The sequence below is a fragment of the Parasteatoda tepidariorum genome, chromosome 1, assembly GCF_982258835.1.
Source record: "Parasteatoda tepidariorum strain Cologne lab strain chromosome 1, Ptep-v5.0, whole genome shotgun sequence".
In the NCBI taxonomy this organism is placed as follows: Eukaryota; Metazoa; Arthropoda; class Arachnida; order Araneae; family Theridiidae; genus Parasteatoda; species Parasteatoda tepidariorum.
Genome location: NC_141755.1, coordinates 58,669,469 through 58,691,871, shown reverse-complemented (window position 1 = coordinate 58,691,871; position 22,403 = coordinate 58,669,469). Strand labels below are relative to the sequence as shown.

Below are 22,403 nucleotides of genomic sequence, written 5' to 3'. Positions count from 1 at the left end.
AGAGTTCTGGAATTTTTTCAGATTTTTTCATATTAAAGTTTTAACATTTTATTTTAATATAATAAACTTATATCCATGTTTTAGTTTTTTTATGTATAATTTTGGTACAGAACATTTCTGGATAATTAATTTCATATCATTCTATACTTCTTTCATAAAAGATATTTACGAAATTATAGTTCATACAGACTATAATTGCTGTTATTTAAATTGCTTTCTATTAATAAAGTTGACTGTCTTTAATTTATGAAAGTTCACATTTGCAACATCTATTCATTCAAATCAGAATCTTCAGATGCTCAATGCATTTTATTTTAATTATATCATTCAAAGAAAAAGTGGAAAATATTATATTTAAAAAAATTAAGCAGTATTTTGAATTTTTCTGCTTTTATCCTGTTTTCAGCTTCTATTTAATTGAAATTCAGAATTAATGCTATCTTCGTATTTCATAAAGTATTTATCACATTGTACAAAATATTTTTCCTTTGTTGCTAGCATAAAAGTTCTTACCATTCTTCAAGTTCAATTTTTGAGGCAAAATTGAAAATGCAGAATTAATATTTAATTAAAAGTACAATGCTAATTAAAGTTTTTGAAAATGTAAATAAATTAGAATTTTACGATAGTTATAGATTAATAGTAAAGAATAGGAGCAGAATTAAAAATAATATTTATTATGAGATATAGTTTAATTTGAATTTATATAGCTATACCCAACTGAAAATAAACTGTAGTTTTTCTACAGAACTGAAGTAATTTCGTAGTTATTTTAGAGTTAACTGCAAGTTTTCTGTAGTGCAATCTTAACTGTAAAAACACTGCAGTTATTTTGCAGCTAATGCGAAGTAATTTCTCAGTAATTTATTTCGAAAAAACTTTTAGCTATTGTCTACAAAATTACTGTAGTTTAAGTGAGGTCACTTTAAAATCATAAATTTAGAAAAAACTGAAACTTTAAATCCGTGGTCATTCTGCAGTAAATTTGAAGAAATTATGCAGTCATTGTTTCAGAAGTATACTTTCTGATGAATTTGCAGAAAAAATGCTGTTACTTTGCATTGTTGCAAAATTGAAGGAGTTTGATGTCTTCAATCTTGCTTTCCTGGCTGGTATTTTAAATTTTTATAATGTTTTTTCTCTTTTTTCTATTTTGATTATATATTAATTTCTTACAATTTGGTAAAAATTCAATATATATATATTGATAATGGAAATAACATACACTATCTATATTCATAATAGTTAAAATTCATAAAATACTTACTTGATTTAATTGTAATTATTTATAATTCAGAAGCGATACAATTTAATTAGTTTAAAATATGACTAAAATTAGGTATTTAAATATTTCTGTATTTTAGTAATTTTATTAAAAATGTCGTTTTTATTAATTTTTATTATTTCTTTCTTTTTGACTTAAGAAAACTATGTTTGAGCAAAGTTTATGGTAAAAACAATATTAAAGTAAAGTCAAGTAGTTAATGTTAATTAGTTAATTTTTTTATTCAAATTCATACTAAGCTAGGATTATTGCAGAACAAAAATTATACTTATTTCTTTCTAATCGAAACAAATATATAGTTTGGATTTTAAACAAATTTATATCAAAGGAGATTGCAAAATTGATTTTGAAAAAGGGTATTTAATCCAGATTTTTTAGCTTCAAACGTCTTTTTCAAAAATTTATAAATTTCACTTAGTTTCAGTAATTTGTCTTAAAAAAATTTAGGCAATTTAAAACAATATACCTTTTTTATTGCTTGAAAATAAAGCTTTATAAATTAAACGAATAAACTTGTTCGAAAAAAAGTAACTCATAGTATTTTAAATTGAACCTAAATGAGCATAATATTTATAAAACTTCTTTCCTTAAAAATTCGTTTAGAGCTCCTTACTTTTAAAAATTAAACTTAAAAGAAAAATGAAGAAACATGGGAGAAGGAAAAAAAACTCAAATCTACAGTGGTTAGGAATTTTTCCTAAAAAAATAAGTTTATAAAAAATAAATAAAAAATAAAATTAATAAAAAATAATTCATTTAATTGTTGTTTTACCGTATACAATCAAAACAATTGGATAACCATAAAATGCTGCTATTCAAACTGTTAACTCTGAAAAAATTTTTTAACTGTGTTTTCACCTTATTTGATTTAACAAATAAAAGCTTTATCCTCGCCAACAAGACCCAGCTCATGAAATTAATTAGTTCCTTGTAGCCGTCTTGTCACAGGACTGTAGCCGAGAGGGTTAATCGGTGAATCTCACAACAGACGGGAAGCGAGTTCGAATCACAGTGTCGACATGCTCACAGCGAAAACCTTCACAAGTACTATGCTATCTAATTCGATATTCAAATTCAACAAAAGTTAAGATGAAAAAAAGTCCTGTCTAAGGCTTTCCTCTCAAAAGAAATTTTTTTAAACAAAAACTATAGTATTTTCTATCGCTTACGATAGATGGCACCACTAAATACAAACATTTTGTATATTAATAGTAAAAATTTTGACTGCAATTTACAAACTGAAGTACTGAAAATCACTCAAACACGAGTGAAAATAACTCAAGTTTGAGTGAAATTTTTTTCACTCAAATTGAGCTATTTTCATATAACTCTTTCACTTGAGTGATTTTAACTCAAGATGAGAAGGCCGGTTTTTTCTAAATGAAAGAGTTAAATAGCACTCAAGTTGAGTTATTTTCACTCGTTCATTTTAAGAGAGTAAGATTAATATATTATAACACGAACAAAGAAAGGAAATTATGTTATTAAAAGTAATTATACGAAAAATAAAAAATAAAGAACTAAATATTATAATTCAGCACAGAAAATAAGTGTTTAGATGTAGAGAATTTGATTCACTAAAGGTAGAAATGAAATCCAATAACTAAATATAATTTTCTAATTAATTCAAAATGAAGTTTCAAAATCTATGATTAGCGCTGTATTAACAATTAGTAATTGCGAGGCATTAGATTCTAATTAATAAGTAAATTTTGCTTTTAATACTCTAACAATTTACGTATAAATATTGGAGAAAAAGAAGATGGTAAACATAGTGTGACAAACAGATACTAGAGATTTGATTATTTAAATTTATTTACAAAATATTGATATTCAGAACACTTATTAAAATTTACATTGATAAGTACTGCTGATTGAACATACAATAACAATAATTTCAGTTTTTTCTGAATAGCAAAATAAATACGGGATTTTTCTCACCATTCATAATAATTAACTAGTTCTTTTATTTATATTTCTCACATAGTTTCGTTTTCTAAATTTATGCTAATAATTTGTTTGCAAACAATTAAGTCCTTCAGTGGCTTTGAAGGACAAACTATGATCTGAATGGTATATTTTATTACATTTTAAAACAATGGTAATAAAATAATAATTAATACATTTTTAAATATTGTTAAGATGTTTAAAATAAATAATACTTTTTTATCGAATTAAAATAAATATATACTTGATAAACCTGGAAAACAATAGAAACAAAATTTTTCTGTTGGAAATAGATTTTATTTTATATTAATACTTTTTTAAGAATCACATATTACTATAAATGATTATTTACTTCATAAGTGAAATATAACCTTTGAAGTTGTGTGTATAAGATTAGCATCTATTAAATAAGTAAAAAAAATGTTTGAATAGCATTCTCAATAATTTACTTTGACTAAATCACACTGTAACATAATTTTCTTTACTAAATTACTCATAGCTCATAACACTCGCAGACTCTATAAATTAACAATAAACTCTGTTATATATGTTTAAACAAAAAAAGTAGTATTATAATGTTTACCTTTTCAGTCTTTCGTTGAAAAATTGCATCATCATAACATGCATCATGCATCATAATTGCATCATCAATTGCATCATCATATCATATTCGAATATCAGATTTTCAAAAATACGTCACATTGTGAATTTTTTTTCTTTTATCAAGGATTTTAACTCAGAAGTACGTAAAACTGAAAACGCCAACTATTGTAAAAAAATTGTGTAACATTTATCAAGTGCTGTTTCGCTAAATTGCTAAATTTCTTATATCTCTACTAATGTACTTTTCCAAAATAAAATTTTACGTTGACTATTTTATCCATAGTTTAAATAAATGCAGAAAAAAGTAAACGTTGAGATATTGTGTTCCGTTAGATGAATTCCGTTTAAAATAAAATCTATCTCAGAATGTTTTTAATTAAAATTATGTGTGTATGAAATCACACACGTAATAAATTTAAAATCGTAGTAAACCTTTTACAAAAATTAATTATATAAAATTTAGCTTTTTCAAAATATACCATAAAATATTTAAAGCAATATTTTCTATAATTAAGAGACACTGCTATTTTCTGCGCACACTATTTTCTTTAATTAAGGTACCGGTCAGGTGGCTGAGCGGACAGCGTACCTGACTGTGAAGCCAATGGTTGCGGGTTCGAATCCGCTCAGGGCATAGATGTTTCTCTCTGCGTGTTGTTCTCTATTGTGTGATGAGTGAATGTGGCCCACCCTATTAACGGGTATCTGTGGCAGTGTGGCGTGGGTACTGCTGCTCGCCTCTGTGACTTACGTTCACAGGTGCTCACTGGTAACGTTAAATAAGCAACACTTCCGGCATCTTCCAAGGTAAAGAACAAGAGTCTAGTGCCTACCGTAAAAAATAATAATAATTAAGGGACACCGAGAAGTGTCCATTCATTAATAAAATTGTAAATAGTAATGGTGATCTATCAATAAAAGCTAACAACAGTCCAATGTCTGTTTTACTTGACAGTCATTTATAGATGTCCTTGTTCTTATATACGTCCATAGATGTATATTACATAAGTCCTTGCTAATATATGTATAATAACCTTGCTAATATAAAGAGAGAGATAATATTTATATGATTAAAAAAACAAAGAATTTGAGTAAATCTAATCTATTAAGGAAGATACAACTGAAAAATTCAAAACCTGTTTAGTTTCCTTAAGAAACAGTTGGAAGCTTAATAGTAATTAGTAGAAACACTTCCAAGTTTCAACAAAAAATCAAACTAGTTTTGATATTTTTTATCCCACTTTCTCTGCTAATTAGACAACAGAGTTCAACAGAGTTTTCGTTTTTCTTTACCTCGATTGACTATTAACTCATAATCCCTAACTTTTTCAACTCGATTTTCTGCAAAAATTCTAAAATTTTGCACCAAGTGGTTTAAAATTATTTACGAAGTGCGAAAACAAGAGATTGATTTGGGAAAAACAGTTGCATTTTTATAAACAAAAGAATAAAATTAAATAAATGAGCAACTCTAATTTGATACATGAAATTTGTAAATATCATTAGAATTACGTATTTAGTAATGAACCGCCAGTAAATTCCGAACTTTAAAACGGAAAAAATACAACGAAAAACATATTCGCAATGTTACACTTACCAACTCATAGAACTTACACGCAAAAAAGAATTGCATTGTATGCAAGAAGGTTCTAATATTAAATGACAAGTTGAGAAGAAACTGTAATCCTTTGAAAGCCATGAAGTTCCAGTTATCTAGTTTGATCGACATAACTGAGATAATCAGAATTTAGGGTGTAAGACAAAGAAAATCGCTCGTTTCATGAATAGATAAGAGCTATAGCCGTAAATTGATTGATTAGATACCTTAACCATCAAATTCCTTTACGCTCTAGATTTTCTTAGAAGCTGTGGTATAAAATAATAAAAAAAGATGAATTCGAGAATTACGGTTGACTGAAACTTTTGTGTATATTTGAAATTTCGATTGTACCGGCTGAAAGTTTTGTATCTGCAAAACAGCATTTCAGAAAGTCTTATTTTTATTGAAAAGTGCTGCTAAAAACTATCATGTAGCTGTTAGGAATTTGACCATTATCAATTTGTGTTTCAGTGTAGATGACTTCAAACCAATAATTTTTATGTTAGGTATAATATACGTTCTGAAAACTCCTGCAATGTTACTTTCAAATTTAAATTACTTTTATAAGGTAATTTTATAATTTTTGTTAGGTACTTTTTTAAGGGATCTTAATTAACCCTGTGTTTCACTTAGTTTATGATTCCATTTATATGGGCAAAGGATAACATTTAATTATGAAAAAAATAATTATATAACATAAGGATTTGCTGAAAATATATTTCCATGATCATTTTCAAATTGATTTGCTGTTTTTGGAATATCAAAACAAACAACTTGCGCTCCCATTCACAGAGAATCGTATTATTTAAATAAATACAAATTTTAGAATCATGAGATATCGTCTTATCATTGGCCAGACAGTCCAAAGTAGACCATGCCTTTCTCACGAAGATTATTTTCCAGGTTAATCTTGCAACCTGCAATTGCTGTTTAATTTTTTTTTCGGCAGTACCATTTTTTCTAAAGAGTGCAAGTTCTGCTGTCCAATTCTCAAATCCTCTATATCTTTTTCAATACATCTTCCAGAAGCCAGCAGGGGTTTATTTCCTAATATATATATATATATATATATATATATATATATATATATATATATATATATATATATATATATATATATATATATATATATATATATATATATATATATATATATATATATATATATATATATATATATATATATATATATATATATATATATATATATATATATAAAATAAGGTAAAAAAATGTTACCTGATAAAATTAACGCAATAATATTTAACTTATATATTAACGTATAAAATTTTAAAATTATGAAGGCAGTTTTAGCACAAGATAAGAACTAGTTCCACATAGCTTGGTGTCGATCAGTATCTTTCCATATACTATACACTCTAGCATTCTCCTTTTTATGTAGGAATACTTTTCTCTTTTTTTCCTAACAGAATTTAAAGTTATCCCTTTTTATCCCTTTTGTAATTTTCTGTTCGTATGGTAACAATTTGCCGAAATTTCTGGTTTTCGAAATGAAAGTTCTTCTTATTACCACGCATTTAGTTAAAAATATAAAACTGAAAAATTATTTTAACTAAATAAATGATTTTTATGCAATGCTATAGGCTGTTGTGAGAAAATTACCAAGCTTTACTATGTTTAGCAAATTTTATCACTTATCATGAAACAATTTTTTATGGATAATTTAACCAAAATTATTATTAAAGAGTTTCAGTAAAAATTACCGAGATTTTTTGGGGAATCCAGACATGGTAAATTTTGGCATGTTCTGATAGTTTGAAGCATACATTTTTTGTTTTGTTAGGGAGAATAAGCGTTAAAAGATTTGAAAATGAACGATTTTAGTTCGGAGTTTTTTTCTTCCAATTTTGCAAGTGCGTTTAAAACTTCTTTTACACGAGCTTTGCTAGTTTCAAGATTTATTTTCGGTATTGTGCAATATTCTCGGTGCTTACATTAAAAAAATTTCTTTCCGTTTAATGAAAGTTTCATTACCTGGTTCTCGATTTTCGGGTTTATTACTTTATTTTACTTATTATTCTTCCTTTGGAGTGTCAAAATGATAATCCGATATTCTAAACCCTTGCAAAGATTTACAACCTTTGCATCGTTTATCAAATTGTTCTATAATATCAATCCAAGATATTTCAATGCAAACATTTATCTGAATCCCAACAAATAATCAATCAAATTAAATTGCAATAATACCTCAGAAGTAGTGCCAATCAAATTTCTATCCATAAAACTCAGCATTCCATGTAAAGAATTTGGATGGTAAGTAAGATGGTCGATTAAGTTTTCGAGTATTCTCATTCATTTTATTTCTCAAAAACCAATTATTTCTATATCATTTCTAATGTACAACTTAAATTGGCTATTGAACTCAGCAAACAATTTAATAATTGTCATTATCAAAAATAATTACCATGATTAAGTTATAATTAACACCCTCATCTTAAAATCTCAAAACTTTAAGTGGAGTGCAGACATTGGACTTCACTTAAATTTAGAAAGCCGTTAAAGGGAGTTCCAATGTAATGCAAGACTTTCCCTTAAGAGCCTTACTTAATATTTAAAGAAAGTTGCTTATGGGAAAGTATAAGGAATGCTTAGGCCAGTAAATAATATTTAATTAAGGAGCGTAATTTAAGAAACACGCGTAACGAAATCGGTTCATTATCAGGCGCGTTCATCCCCCTTAATTTATCATGTTATTAACTAACCGTCCGACCAGCGGACGAGTGTCACGAAAAGTGATTTATCACATTTTCTGGAGGAAAATTGTAGAGAATTATCTGTCACTTAGAACATTTGTTTCGAGCTTGTTTAACGTCTAAGTCCTTAGTAATTGTGGCAAAATGGGATTTTCTCTATTCGTTTCTAGTCTGCATTGTGTGTCATTCGGAATCTTTTAGGAACATTTTTAAATAATTGCTTCGTTTCTTTCGTAGTTGACGAATACAAAGAGTTATTTCCATGAACACTGCGATAAACAAATTATAATTTATTTTTAGCGATTTATGTTATGTTTACAAAAGGCGATTGCGCAAATTTTGTCAGGATGCAAAACGCTTGGGTAGGAATCAATTCTTATTGCAAAACTGCTGTATGTAACATTTTTCTTATTTTCAAATTGTTATGTGTTAGAAATTTCTTCTTTTAGCAAAAAAGTTCTCATTGGCTCGTTTTATTTAATTTTAACATTGATTTTGCTTTTATGTTCGAGTTAGATTACGTCAATTTTCAGATTATTGAGACAAAATGTAGGACCACATAAGCTTCTTGTGATATTTACGTTATAAATTAAGAGGATTCATTAGATGAAAGAACAATTTCCTATTGTTTATGTCAAATTTTGAATGCAAATTTCGATTTAAAAAAGTACCTCGTTCTGATCGCCAACCTGAGTTTTAGGAAAAGTAATTGAATAAACTTATTGCAACAAATGACAGAAAAAAACTTGCAGAGGTGATAAAATGCTCTCACACTTTAAACTGTTAAAAAAATAAGAAGAAGGAACTGTGAGGGCTAAGTAGCAAAACTAAAAGTCAAGCAAAATTTTAAAGATTAATTTTAGAGGAAATATAGAAACTTAACTTAATAAACATAATAGATTGCTTTTCTGTGTAAATGTGTTTTATTTCAATTACAAAAGATCTTTCAAAAAATTTTGTATCTTTAAATAATCCTAGTCAGCCAATTCCGAAACCTGTCTTTTGTATTTCTTTCAATATATAAAAAATGTAATCATGGGCTTAAATCATTGGCATTATGTTAATACATTAGCAAAATGTTCAATATATTAAAAAATATATTCACTAAAGAACAGTTAGATACAGTGTATCAAAGAAGTAATATTCACAACTGTTAAAGGTTTGGTCACGGCTGGTGGCCAGCCGACCCGCGAAGCGGGTTTACGGTTTTTCATGTCCACTGCATAAATCAATATCCCCCACATCTCTGGAGGTCCGCAACACCCAGGCAATGCAATACAGCATGAAAAATAATGTAAGCATGAGACAAATTACCCCAAAATACAGATTAACACGTTTTTTGCTGGATCACGCGATATCACATGACAAAATTGTTTCATATAGTTTGTGTCTATAAAACAGAATTTAGAGGTAGCCAAGTGCATATCACCATCCAGCTATTTCTGTAGAGGATATGTTTTCTCATATACATACACAATAACGTGACAATTACATGATGTTTCTTCATGTTTATCACTATGTTATTTCTCTAGTCTAAGAAATTAACAAAAGTTAATCCCTACCTATTCCTATTTCTTTTGTTCAAAAACGATAAAACAACATCGGAATTTTTCATTCTCTTTCCCACTCATGGCTCATTTACTCCTTTCCAACTGTAAGATAACTCTTGATTTTAATTTCATAAAGTAATTCAGTTTGTGGTAAATTTGCATTTTGATTTGAAGTTTTCTATGGGAAGATACTGTTAAGATTTTCCTTTGGCTAAAAAGTTTTAAATTTGGCTAATATTTTTGATATATGATATATTTTGATAATGCCTAATAATTTGAATTCCTTAGCCCAGGCCCTTCAATGTATATAAGCAAGTGAGTATGGTACAATTACAAAAATAGGAATTGGGACCATTATTTTCCATGCTCACGTGATCTAGCAATCACTGACTATCATTTCTTTTTAAATGACAACCTATTTATAGGATATTTTTTAAATAAATTCAATCCTGTAAAATTAGCTTTCCGGGATTTTATTAGCTCCCGTCTGCCGAGGTTTCATATCACTTACCAGAACAACTTGTCTCTTGCACGACAAACGTGTACAGAAAATACGGGTGGTACTTCGGTGAATACACCCGTATTCACCGAAGTACCACCCGTAAGTACCACCTCAAAGTATCACCGAAACCTGTAAGTATCACCGAAGTACCACCTCAAAATGTTTTTTTTTTCTCATGACTGTAAGCTATCAGTCAACTTTGTACTTTTTCGACGAATTTTATATTTTACCTATTAAAATTGCGAATTATATTTTTCAATAGAAAAACTAAGTTTCAATATATTTTCCTCAAATCTAGCTTATTAAAAAATAATAATAATTTGTTTGATTTTCTGAGCATAGCACACTTTGTTAAAATACATAAAGCTTACTGATTCATCATTTTCTTAATATTAAATTTTATTATATTTTTTAGATAATATAGTATTTCCCAAATAAAACGCAACCCATGAAGAACGAGGAAAGTGCACTACGTCAAAAAGATATGTTGTCTAGGGTGTCAGCAAAGGAAAGCAATTACATGTGCATTATTTATGTTTTCTGAAAGGTGATGCTGGTTTCCACAAGAGGGAACCAGTTTCCATGTACTTAGAGATTTTCAAAGGCCTATGGGCTCAGAAGTCCAGACTTGTCACCTGCGGACTTTTTTTCCCTACAGACGTTTAATATATTTATAGGGTAATATATCTATATTAATTTTCTGTAGGGATGCACACAAATTGACCATCATCGCTAAACTATAGGCTAAAACTGAAAAGGGGATAAGAAACCCTCAAATGTTGGTTAATATTTATATACTTTTATTGGCTCAATAATTGACAAATCAAGAATTGACAAATATTCCTAATTTGCCAATAATTGACAAATCACGAGAATTCAACATTTTTTTTCCTTTTGCGTTCTCTGTTCAAGAAGCATTCCTTTTTCTCTGATGCCCATTGCTTTCTTTTTCTAGGTTGAGTTTTATTTGGAAAATACAATATTAAATTATTTATCTTTAAAAATATTTTTTACAACTGTTTGAATACAGACAAAATTTTATTTTTTGAAACATATTTAAAATATTTAGAGATTGAATGCTTTTTTCGGAAAGGTTAAAATTCTGAAGAATATATCACAAACAAATATTTAAAAAAAATAATAAACGACAGGCCAGAAATAAAAAGCAGTATTTAAAATTAAACTTTAGCGTTTCAGTATTTTCTATAATGAAGTATGCTTGTCTATATTAGATTTTTAAGCAATAATTTGCATAATATTATAGGATGTTATTACGATACAAAATTAATTTAAATCAATTTTAAATTAGTTTTAACTAAGAGCCAGGATTTTGATTGCCCTAAGCTCATCAAAATAATAATCTGTATGCAGAGAAAGTTGCCTTAATGAAATTATCAAATTAAACTTAGCGCTTTCAAAAATCAAATTATGCAGATTATTTCGCAAATAGTTCCCTTATCTATATTTAGATCTTAACAATTAATATCTATTTCTTTTAGTTAATACTTTATGAACAATAACCTTAACAATTTAATATTTTGTTTCATTGCATTTTTGAAAAGTTTAATTTTAATTGTTTAATACTTTGAAAATGTTAAACTTACAAAATCCCTTGCACTTAACTTTTAAACGATTTAATTAAAAATTGTATTACATAAGTCAGATCAAAGGTTAAATTAATGTAGATACATTGAAGTTTGGATCTAACTTTCATAATGAGATTATAAATTGAAATTAATCTTAGATTAACCAGTGAGGATGTTTGCCCGGTATCGCAGTCTCGGCCATTTAATAATTCACCCACTGTTTTGTAAAAGGAATTCTTATTCACTATAACTGAGGGAAATGTTGCCTTCATAACAATGAAATAAAATTCTGTTTTTCTTTTTTTTTTTTTCTTTACTGTATTTTTGAGAAATAGGTGTTTGAGCTTTGTAGTTCGCTCATAATCTTACATATTTTTGTTGCCCGCTCTACCATTATATTCTGATATAGGAGTTATTTTTTTATTCCACAATTTAACAATTAGGAAACAGAACACATATACAAATCAGCTGTTCCTCATAGGTGATAAAATAGAACAATAAAACATCAGCAGTTAAAATTTTATGAATTGTCGAAGTATTTTACTAAGTTGGACCATTTAGTTGGATTTATTTCTATTTTTTTTTGGCCCACACTGAATTTATTATGAGACGCAGCTTCCAGTAGATCACTGAGAGCAAGCATTAGATGTCAGTGTGCAGATGGAGGAACACTTTGATCAGCCAGCGCAAGTGCCGAGGTTACGTGGTTCTGAGTTAAACTGGTCTGCCTTAAAAAAGCTCGACGCCCCTCGCAGGTCCCACCCATATTGGGGAGCCATCCTCTCTACACAGGATCAAAATTTTGACGAAATGTCTTTGGGTCATCCTCATGGATGTTCTCAGATCGTCCCCAATAGTCCATAATGCAACCATAGTGCAACATCCTTTCAGTCCCACGAGAATTAAAAGCACTTATTTTTTTATAATTTATTTTCATTTTGTGTTTCTTACTTGTTTCAGGATTATTGATTTTAAGAAATGATTTTATTATAATCCTTCTTATTTTATTAATTGCAAGAAAACGTATTTTCTTGACGCATACTATGATTACGTCTCCCCAATTCTTAAAACCATGAGCAGGTTAAAGCTGGGATTCGTCCCGTTAGATTCACATCAGGAACCTATATTGGGGAGCCATCCTCTCTACACAGGATCAAAATTTTGATGAAATGTCTTTGGGTCATTCTCAGGGATGTTCTCAGATCGTCCCCAATGGTCCATAATGCAACTCTAGTGCAACGTCCATGCAGAACTAAAAGCACTTATTTTTTTATTATTTATTTTCATTTTGTGTTTATTACTTGTTTCAGGATTATTGGCTTTAAGAAATGATTTTATTATAATCCTTCTTATTTTATTAATTGCAATAAAACATATTTTCGTGACGCATACTATTATTACGCCTCCCAATTCTTAAAACCATGAGCAGGTTGAAGCTGGGATTCGTCCAGTTAAGATATTCTTCTAAGCTCATACTTTGATAAAAAGTAGAAGAGGTTCGAAAAACAAGAGATGGGTATCTCTTTCTTTTTCTGGCCGGCCACTTTTTCTTCTTTTCCTTTTCATATCTCACAAACCCTTGTGTGTGGTGAAGCAGAGAGAGAAACAGATGGTTGGATTCCTTAGGCAGGATGAATGAGCGGCCTACCAGGGAATCGCGTTCTGGTGTCACGTCTCTGCTTGCCAGAGATTTGCTACCATGAAAAGAAGGAACTGGTTTGCCGTCATTCCGAAAAGGAATCGATTTAGGAAAAAAAAGAATAGAGGGAAAATGAGGACAACGCACCAGATTGATCCATCGGCGATCCATACGACTCCCGATGGATGAATAGAGGACGGAGGAACATCTTTGGCGAATCCTTGAATGGGTTATTGACGAATGGTGGGTATTTCAGAATAAAGACTCCCAAAGCAGCAATAGATTTGGATTATGTCACAGGAATGATTTGCCTGCCTTTCTACCGGTTGTGATGGCATGTTTCTGGATATGATCTTCACGGAAGAACATTAACGTATGTCTTAGAATTGGGTAATTTGGAAAGGATGTGTTTCTTAATGCTGTTCAGTTATTGATTTTCAAATTTCTTGATGGCATCGTTTTATTTACTATGGTAGTAATGACTGTATTGGAATCGGACTAATTTTAATTTTAAAATTATACATTAGTTTTTTTTTGAAATCTAAAATCAAAATTAATGAAAATAATAAATAAGAAATTAATGAATAATAGACATCACTTAGATTGCTATAATTTGTAAATTCTAAAGATAAATTTGAAGAAAAATTAAATATGTATAGGTGCGTAAGCTATAATAGCGCATGGTAACAGATACCTCCCTGGAGTTTAACAGCAAATATTTAGGTACCTTCCTAATGTCAAAAAAAAATGGATAAATACTTTTTTTAAAATCTTTTTAACTTTGATCATGATCATCGTTATCATTTTAATTGTCTGTAATATTTTCCTTTCTGTTTTTATTTTATGCAGAAATTACCACTCTGATAAGAATTTTTCGGAAATATGGTTAAATAGCGATTTATTTAAATGTTAATTTTTCATATTTAAATAAAACTTTCAAATAACCATAAATAACATGGTAATCAAACTGTTAAAAGTGAGAAAAACTGTTTAATAAATATTCTCATCTAATACGGTTAAACGACCAGAATTTTATCGCACTAACTAAGCCCACTTACTGAAACCGCTTAGTTCCTTACTAGCCGACAAAACTGGGGTTCGTGTCCCAGCGTTGACACCACAATATTTCCACTATTCCATACAACATATGAATAGTTTCCAGTGTCTTGCACTCCTCTATCCCCACTACCTAATGAAAAGCCTAACTCCTATGTCCAATTAAACTTCTTTTTTTACTGTTTCATAAGTGGTTCAAAACTGTATTGTTTTATATTTACGGTTTTATAATCATACTAGTTGCAAACAGTTTCAAACCCGTATGGGTAAAAATATTTTTTACTGTATTCGGAAGGACAGACTGCTGCATGTTATTTCACTATAATTTTAGAATGAAAATTCAAAGAGTGTAGTAAAACCCATTTAAATGGGGAAAAAATCAATTTTCAAAATATTATTTGTCTACCTAAAATATTCGATCATTTGGAATATCTTGTAATTTCCAGTTTGATAATTTATTTCTCTATTTGACATAATATAATAGTTAATGAAACTGCTCATTGTTGCAGTACATTCTTAATAGACACGAAATAATATAATGGAAGCACCATTAAATTATCATGAAATTAAAATTAGTGAAGGTTATAACGATATTTATTTGCGAATTATTCATTTATCTCTTATACAATAAGTGATAATTTTATCCCGTGATAATTAAGATAATAAATGGACCACGTAGGACCACGTAATTTTCATCGAATTCATCTGACGTAGCGAATATTAAATAAACAAATATTTAAATACGTGCAATAAACTATTATTTTATCAAAAAGAGTCAAAAGCTAGCAATTATCACTGATGTATCTTTAAAATATGTTAAAGTTATTCATTAAAATTGAAACAATTTCTATCGCTTAACCAATCAGAAAATCCCATTTCGTTTTTCGCTCATCCTGTTAGAACGATTTGTCGTAGAATGTTCTAATGTTGTTAGTTACCTTCCTCATGCTTGAGACTATCTGTATGCCAACTTTCATCGCCTTTTGTCTGATGGCTTAGGAGTCTGTATATATATATATATATATATATATACCTTATACCTGATATATATATATATATATATATATATATATATATATATATATATATATATATATATATATATATATATATATATATATATATATATATATATATATATATATATATATATATATATATATATATATATATATATATATATATATATATATATATATATATATATATATATATATATATATATATATATATATATATATATTGCGCTTAAGCTGCAAGTAAACAGAACTCATTAGATAAGTTCAAAATGAAGAATAAAACAAAGAAAAATATTAGACATATGAAGAAAAAAAAAAGGGGGGGGGGGAAATAATAAGTAAAAAAATAATAAGTAAAAAAATACAAACAACAGTTTTCAAAAACAAAAACAAAAAAAAAGGATGAAATTTTATTTAAAAAAACCGGAAAAAAAAGATATAATCTTTTCTTCAGCCCTCACGATTATATCCGCAAAACAGAGTGCTTTCTGATATTGTATCAATAAAGCCAAACCAAAATATATTAATTCAATAGTGTGAGGAGCACTCAAAATATTTTTTTATAAAAATAACAACAAATAAAATAGATCACAAAAAGTAAAAATAAGTAAAAATAACATGTAAAAACAGAAAATAAAATAAAAGAAAAAGAAAAAACACGTTGTTCGTTATTTTTTTACTTATTATTTCTCCCCCTCCCCTTTTTTTCATATGTCTAATATTTTTCCTTGTTTTATTCTTCATTTTGAACTATATATATATATATATATATATATATATATATATATATATATATATATATATATATAGATAGATAGATAGATAGATAGATAGATAGATAGATAGATAGATAGATAGATAGATAGATAGATAAACACACATTAGAAATCAGAATATATTTAATAGTTTGTACGCGTAAAATAGTATGTTAAAATAGAAAACTTTAAATAGATGATTCTTTTTAATTAATTGAGTAGTTGAGCTAAAATAGTTGTGCTTGATCCAATGACTTTGCAATCATCCTTAGTATATGCTTATATTTAGAAACCTGCTTTTCAAACGAAAGTTTTTCTTATTACCAATGACCACCTGCTTTAACATTTCGTCAATTCAGGCATTTACAGGGCATATATGTTGGCCACTCTTTCAGGGGCACCATATTAGGTGGGCCAACGTTGCTCCCACAGTAAGGACAGATAGTTCAGAGAATGAAGGGACATCCATGCCTTGAACGGAATTTGAACTCAGAACCAGGGCTCGAAAAAACTCAGAAATTTTACCCGTCCCCGAGAACGGCTTGTCCAACAATGCACCCGTCCTCCGTTGAAACTAACCCGTCGCTTTTAAATAAATAAAAATATAATTTTCTTCTATTTATTACAAACATTTATATAAATTGCACAATGAATTAGTCGTTACTAGGATTACATTATACAGTAATAAAAGAAATACTAGGTTACTAATAGTAACCTAGTATTTCTTTTATGAAATAATTTAAATGACAAGGGTCAAGTTATGTAAATTTATCCGAGGGTACTGCGTTTTTTAAATGAATCAAATAGGACGTTTGCCAGTTCCATAATCAAGCCAATGATTTACAGAGGTTTCTGAACAGAAAACTGAAAGGGGTTTTCCATTTAGGTAGATGTTCATAATTGCTTTTAAAGCTTCTTGTTTAAGACCAGTATGTATTGTGTTTTTTTGTAAGTTTGCTGCAAAGCACCTTTCAACCGCTGCAGTACTCCCAGAAAGAGAAAACATCAATATATGCGCAGTATGTTGCTGTATTGTGGGTCATTTTGCAGCCTTGTAACTTACAAGACTCTTGTAAGATAACAAAAATTTAAAATTTATCACGAACATTAACGGGAAAATGGCCATCCGCGAGGACGTCGGATTCGAGAAATTCGTTGTCCGCGGAGAATTTTTGACCGTCGAGGACGGGTGAACGGGCTGTTTTTCGAGCCCTGCTCAGAACCCTTCTGATGCAAGGCCAGTTCCCTGACCCCTACACAGTCCAGTCGGCTTCAAACGAAAGTAATAACCTCTGTTCCATTTCGACATACAGGGCAGATGATTTTAAAATCAAATGAATGATATTGGAGATTAATAAATGGTTTGAAATTAAGAAATGATGATGAAGACTCCCAGAACTAACTGATAAGAGTAAGAACGCGATTTCATCAGTTATTTGATATCTTATGTTGCGTCAAAATGTGTGGTTTTGTAAAGATTTGATTTAATGATTATCAAAAATACAAAATACGAATTCTAAGTCGGATCATCTTACTTGATAAAGGTTTCATTAAGAAATTCTATGATATTCAACCATGAAATAAATATTACTAATAATCCTTATTCTGTTGAATACATTAATCAGTGATAGAAGTTGAATAGATTAGTCAGATATTTAAGACAAATACGACAAAAATGACGAAAAAAATAACTTTCTTTAGTCAGTCAATTTGTTTAATATGCTAACTTTATTAATGCGTGAGCTAATTAAGAAAATAATAATTTTCAGAATATTTTTTGTAAATATAATAAAATAGGAAACATTGCAAATCATCACTAACATTAACCTAAAACTCTAATGACAAATATCTTTTAATTTATCCATTTCTTTTCTGTTTTTTCTACCCTAAGCATTATGATTATACTCTAGAATACCCTAGTACTTTTATAAATTTAAGGGTTTAATGTAGGATCTATAAACACAAAGAAAAATTGTACTTAAAAGCACGTAAAATATTGTTTAATAACGCAAAAAGTTTGAAAAAATATTTTAAATAAAAACTATAAATTGTTAAAAAAAATTATCCTTTATTTTGTGATTTACTGCAAAAGATTCTGAAAACTTAGGGTAGGAAGTTCCATCAGGCAGGGCTTAACATACAATCTAAAACAGTTGTTAACTAATTACACGTAAAATAAAAGTGCTCTATCTAATTCAAAATATAGCTAGAGCTACTCACTTTGTCTTTATCTCAGATTCTTCTTGTTAAAGTAGATATTCTTAACTAAAAGAGCTAAGCAATTATTAAAAGAAAAAAAACACAACGAAACGATATATTTATTTTTCAAAGAATATCGACACAGTTGCCATTTTCTCAAAAGTAAAACTTAATAAGAATATTACTACCAGTTCAGATCACTTTAATGAATAAATTAAAAATGTAACTCAGGGGAAGTCAATCTTCTTACAACAAATTCTATATTTAAAGTAAAAAATAGCATTGAACCAATAAAGGTTAAGGACCACGCGACCATTACCAGATTACGGAACCAATGAACAAGCTAAATAATGAAACGCACTGAATCCTGTACCATCCAGTCTAATATTATGGAACAAATTTAAAATAAGGTAAATGTGCTAGAAAATAGGTTGTGAGCGAGATGAAGACTACCATGACAATCTGTTAACTATTCTTATTACTAACTATACTCATATTTGTCATTCATCACTCATTTTAGACTTCTCGATATTCTAGTCTGAAAGATTTTTATACATTTAAAAAATTAATCATAATTCTTCTCTTGCATAATTTACGGTAAAAATTGAATAGTGCTATTAAAACTACACTCAACAATAATATAGGCCTTCTCGAAAGCTTAGTGAAGTTATGTAACGTATCTATAGTATATATTTTTCAATTTACAATAAGTCATACTTAATTCAGTGTTTTTATTAATAATCTTATACTTCTTAGATTTACTTCCAAAATTTCCTTCGAAACATTTATCAACTGTTTTTTTCGTGATATATTATATTTTGTAAGAAGTAATAAAAAATGGCTGAAAATTATGCAGCTTTTGATTAATTACGGTTGAGAAAATATGCATAGCACTTTAACTTTTTGACCTTTTTTGCTGCATATTAATTATTTAAATAGAAAAATAAATATCTCGAAACTGAATTTTTTTTCAATACATATTTTTTAAAAATTGAAGAGCACTGCATAGAAAAATTCCGGATCAATTTACGGTGAAAAATACTGACACTCTAAGTGCATCCGTACAATCCATTTTCACAGTAAAATTTATTACCAAACTTTAACAGTAATATTTATTTAATTATAGTGATTCAGATATTTTACCGTAAGTATTATTATGTAGAAATTACAGTATATCAAATTTTTTTTGTTCCGTAAAGTCTAACAATAAAATATTTCACGGTAAAAAGTATAAATACCCTTTAATTCTGGTACTTTTTATCGTAATTTTGTCCGCAATTGCTTACTGTGTGGTAGCTAAAACAAAAATCTATCAAGATCACATAATAATGAATTAGCCACTCATTTTTATTTATTTTTAATTTTAAGGGACTTATTATTTTTTTGGCTTCTTTGTCGTTTTGCCATTAAACTGCTAACTTCGAATTAATTTTTTTTTAATATCTAAACTGATATCTAAATAAAATTTTATGTTCTACTTTACAATATTTTTGAAAATATCTATACATGTCATGTTTACATCTATGAAATATCTAAACTAATTCTCTGGAAACAATCAAAATGCATAAAAGAATTATATATCGCCTTCATAGCCAGGAAACTGCTTTGTAGTTCCAGGAAAAAAGTAGTTAAGCATGATAACTGGGCTTTATTGACAGAAAGTAATTGTTTTCTCTTGTTTTTTAGAGGATGTGTGGGAACTGAGCCTGAGTCCTGTACTCTTAGTGCTATTCGCTGTCATTGGAGGAATCGTTCTTGTTGCCTTCTCTATTATCTTGTACCTAAAGTTCCAGGGAAAAAGAAACATCGCCAAAGGTATTATACCTCTTTTTTATGAGTTCCCGGATGCAAAAGGGTATTTTGTTTCATCTTTTTTCCTAAACTTAATTTCCCAATAGGCACCAACTACTTCAGTCAAAAGAAAAAGAGAAATTTTAATATTTTTCTTCTAGTGTTTTTTTTAATTCGCAGTTCAACAACATTAATCTAAAAATAAATCCGTATGCACTCTGTAGAAATATGTTCGTAAAAATAAAAAAAGGTTGTTAAATTTATTAGCCAACAAGAAACAGTTTAATTTAAATAATTCGTATAACGGTATTATTATTATACGATAGTATTACAGTAGTATTATACTAATTCAGCGAAATGGATTGGTCGGTAAATGTCTCACACTGAATAAGCATATAAAGCAAGTGTCTGATTTTTTGCAAGTTTTAATTCACTTTAAAATGGTTGTGCAAAATTGAGAGTAAATATATAATAAAAAAAATACCCCAACAGCATACATTTAGAGCAAAATTAGTATTCAATAACGTAAAATAATACAAAAACAATCGTCGACTCACGGCCTATAAATCATTCCCTCTTTCTCTCCTCCTATTCTCTTCTTTTTTTTGATTCTGCTGTACCCTGTATTCACAATTGATATTATTATTTCACATAGAAACAGAAGTAATTTATTTACAATGAAAATAAACTATACATTTAGTGAAAAAGAAACAATAGAATGAAAATTAAAATCATAAAAATAAAAATATCTTAATGTGACTTTATTCAAAAGCATAAAAATAAGTTTATTTTAGCATCCAATAAAATGCAAATGTAAAATCATTGGTAGTGTTACCTTGTACTTAATTATTAAGCACAAAAGTAACATATAAAAGCAAAAATTTCTTAGCCATATGTACAGCGATATGTTATAACTAATTTGTTAGTAATCATAGCAACATTTCTACCGAGGAAATATGTTCCTTAGCACTAAAAGCTTGATAAGAGAAATTTTTACACTTAGAAAACAGCATGGTAAAACTTACATGGTAAAAACTACCAGAATATGGTAAAGTTCACCATGTTTCTGGCTCTATGGAAATACGAAAAAGCTCGGTAATTTTTATAATGTTTATTTTTTACCCATTGGCAAAATGGGTCTTGGTGTGGATTTGATAACGTCCACACACTTTTCAACTGTGTTCAAACGTAATAGTAAACAGTGCGCATGCGTCGTCGTTGCATGCGTTGCTATGGCGACCGCTGCTGCTTTTCTTCTTACTTTCACTATCAGGCATTTTTAATGTATTTACATAATAATAATTTAAAGTATTTTTATATTCTTTTTATTACTAACGAATAATTACTGGCTTGGCAGTGATTTCAATATAAATATGAATGGTGAAGAAGGAAAAGCATCTTGTAACCTTTTGAAACACGTACATAGGCAGGATTTGAAAACCAATCAGACGTCACACAACAATTGAGACAGTTTTCCCCATGATTTGAAATGTTGAATTGAATTAGTCCCTGGTTGTGGCGTTAAACGGAGTCAATCCGGAAAGAAAAAGCATTTGACCAATGGGTAACCAGTGATCATAATATGATGATCACAACTTTTTTTTTCTAGAAATGTTAATACCATCCAGTACGGTAATTAGGGGAGAGTCGGATAGCCCCGCTCACTTAAGGAGTATTGCTTATATTTCTGTATAATACTGAGTAATAATCAACATTTTTGTATGTTTCTATTGTTTTATCAACTAATTAACTTAAAGAAATAGAAATTTAAAAAAGCATGTTTTTCAGCTCTTTTCAAAATGTGTCGGGTAGTCCCGCCCAGTTACAAAAAATGTGTTTTTTGGTTTTTTTTCAGGTGTAAATGAGAATGACCAATGTATTCACAATAGATAAACCTCATTTATCATTTTTATCACAAAATTATTTTATTTATTACATATTTATATACGTTTAGTGAATTCTATCATTTAATAACAACAAATGTCATACTTTTTATCATTATTAATGTATATTAATATATTATAATATTAATATATATTTATATTAAATATTTAATGAAAATAATTTAATTTAAGTAACAATAATTAATAACAATAGTTGTTTTTCAATATAAACTTATTTGGTTGATCTCTTCTTATAAGCTTAATATAAAATACT

At 28.5% G+C, this 22,403-nt stretch overlaps 1 protein-coding gene and 1 long non-coding RNA gene across 2 annotated transcripts in view; one reads left to right on the top strand and one right to left on the bottom strand.

The window, feature by feature from the left end:
• Positions 1-22,403, top strand: part of LOC107449925 (neural cell adhesion molecule 2) — a 475,364-nt gene that overhangs the window by 382,265 nt on the left and 70,696 nt on the right. Inside the window, exon 9 of the mRNA XM_016065606.4 lies at positions 20,142-20,270. Coding sequence (XP_015921092.1) covers positions 20,142-20,270 — 129 coding nt within the window. The remainder of the gene's footprint in view (positions 1-20,141; positions 20,271-22,403) is intronic.
• LOC147816468 (uncharacterized) overlaps positions 1-22,403 on the bottom strand; it is a 117,597-nt gene that overhangs the window by 61,065 nt on the left and 34,129 nt on the right. The window lies entirely within an intron of this gene.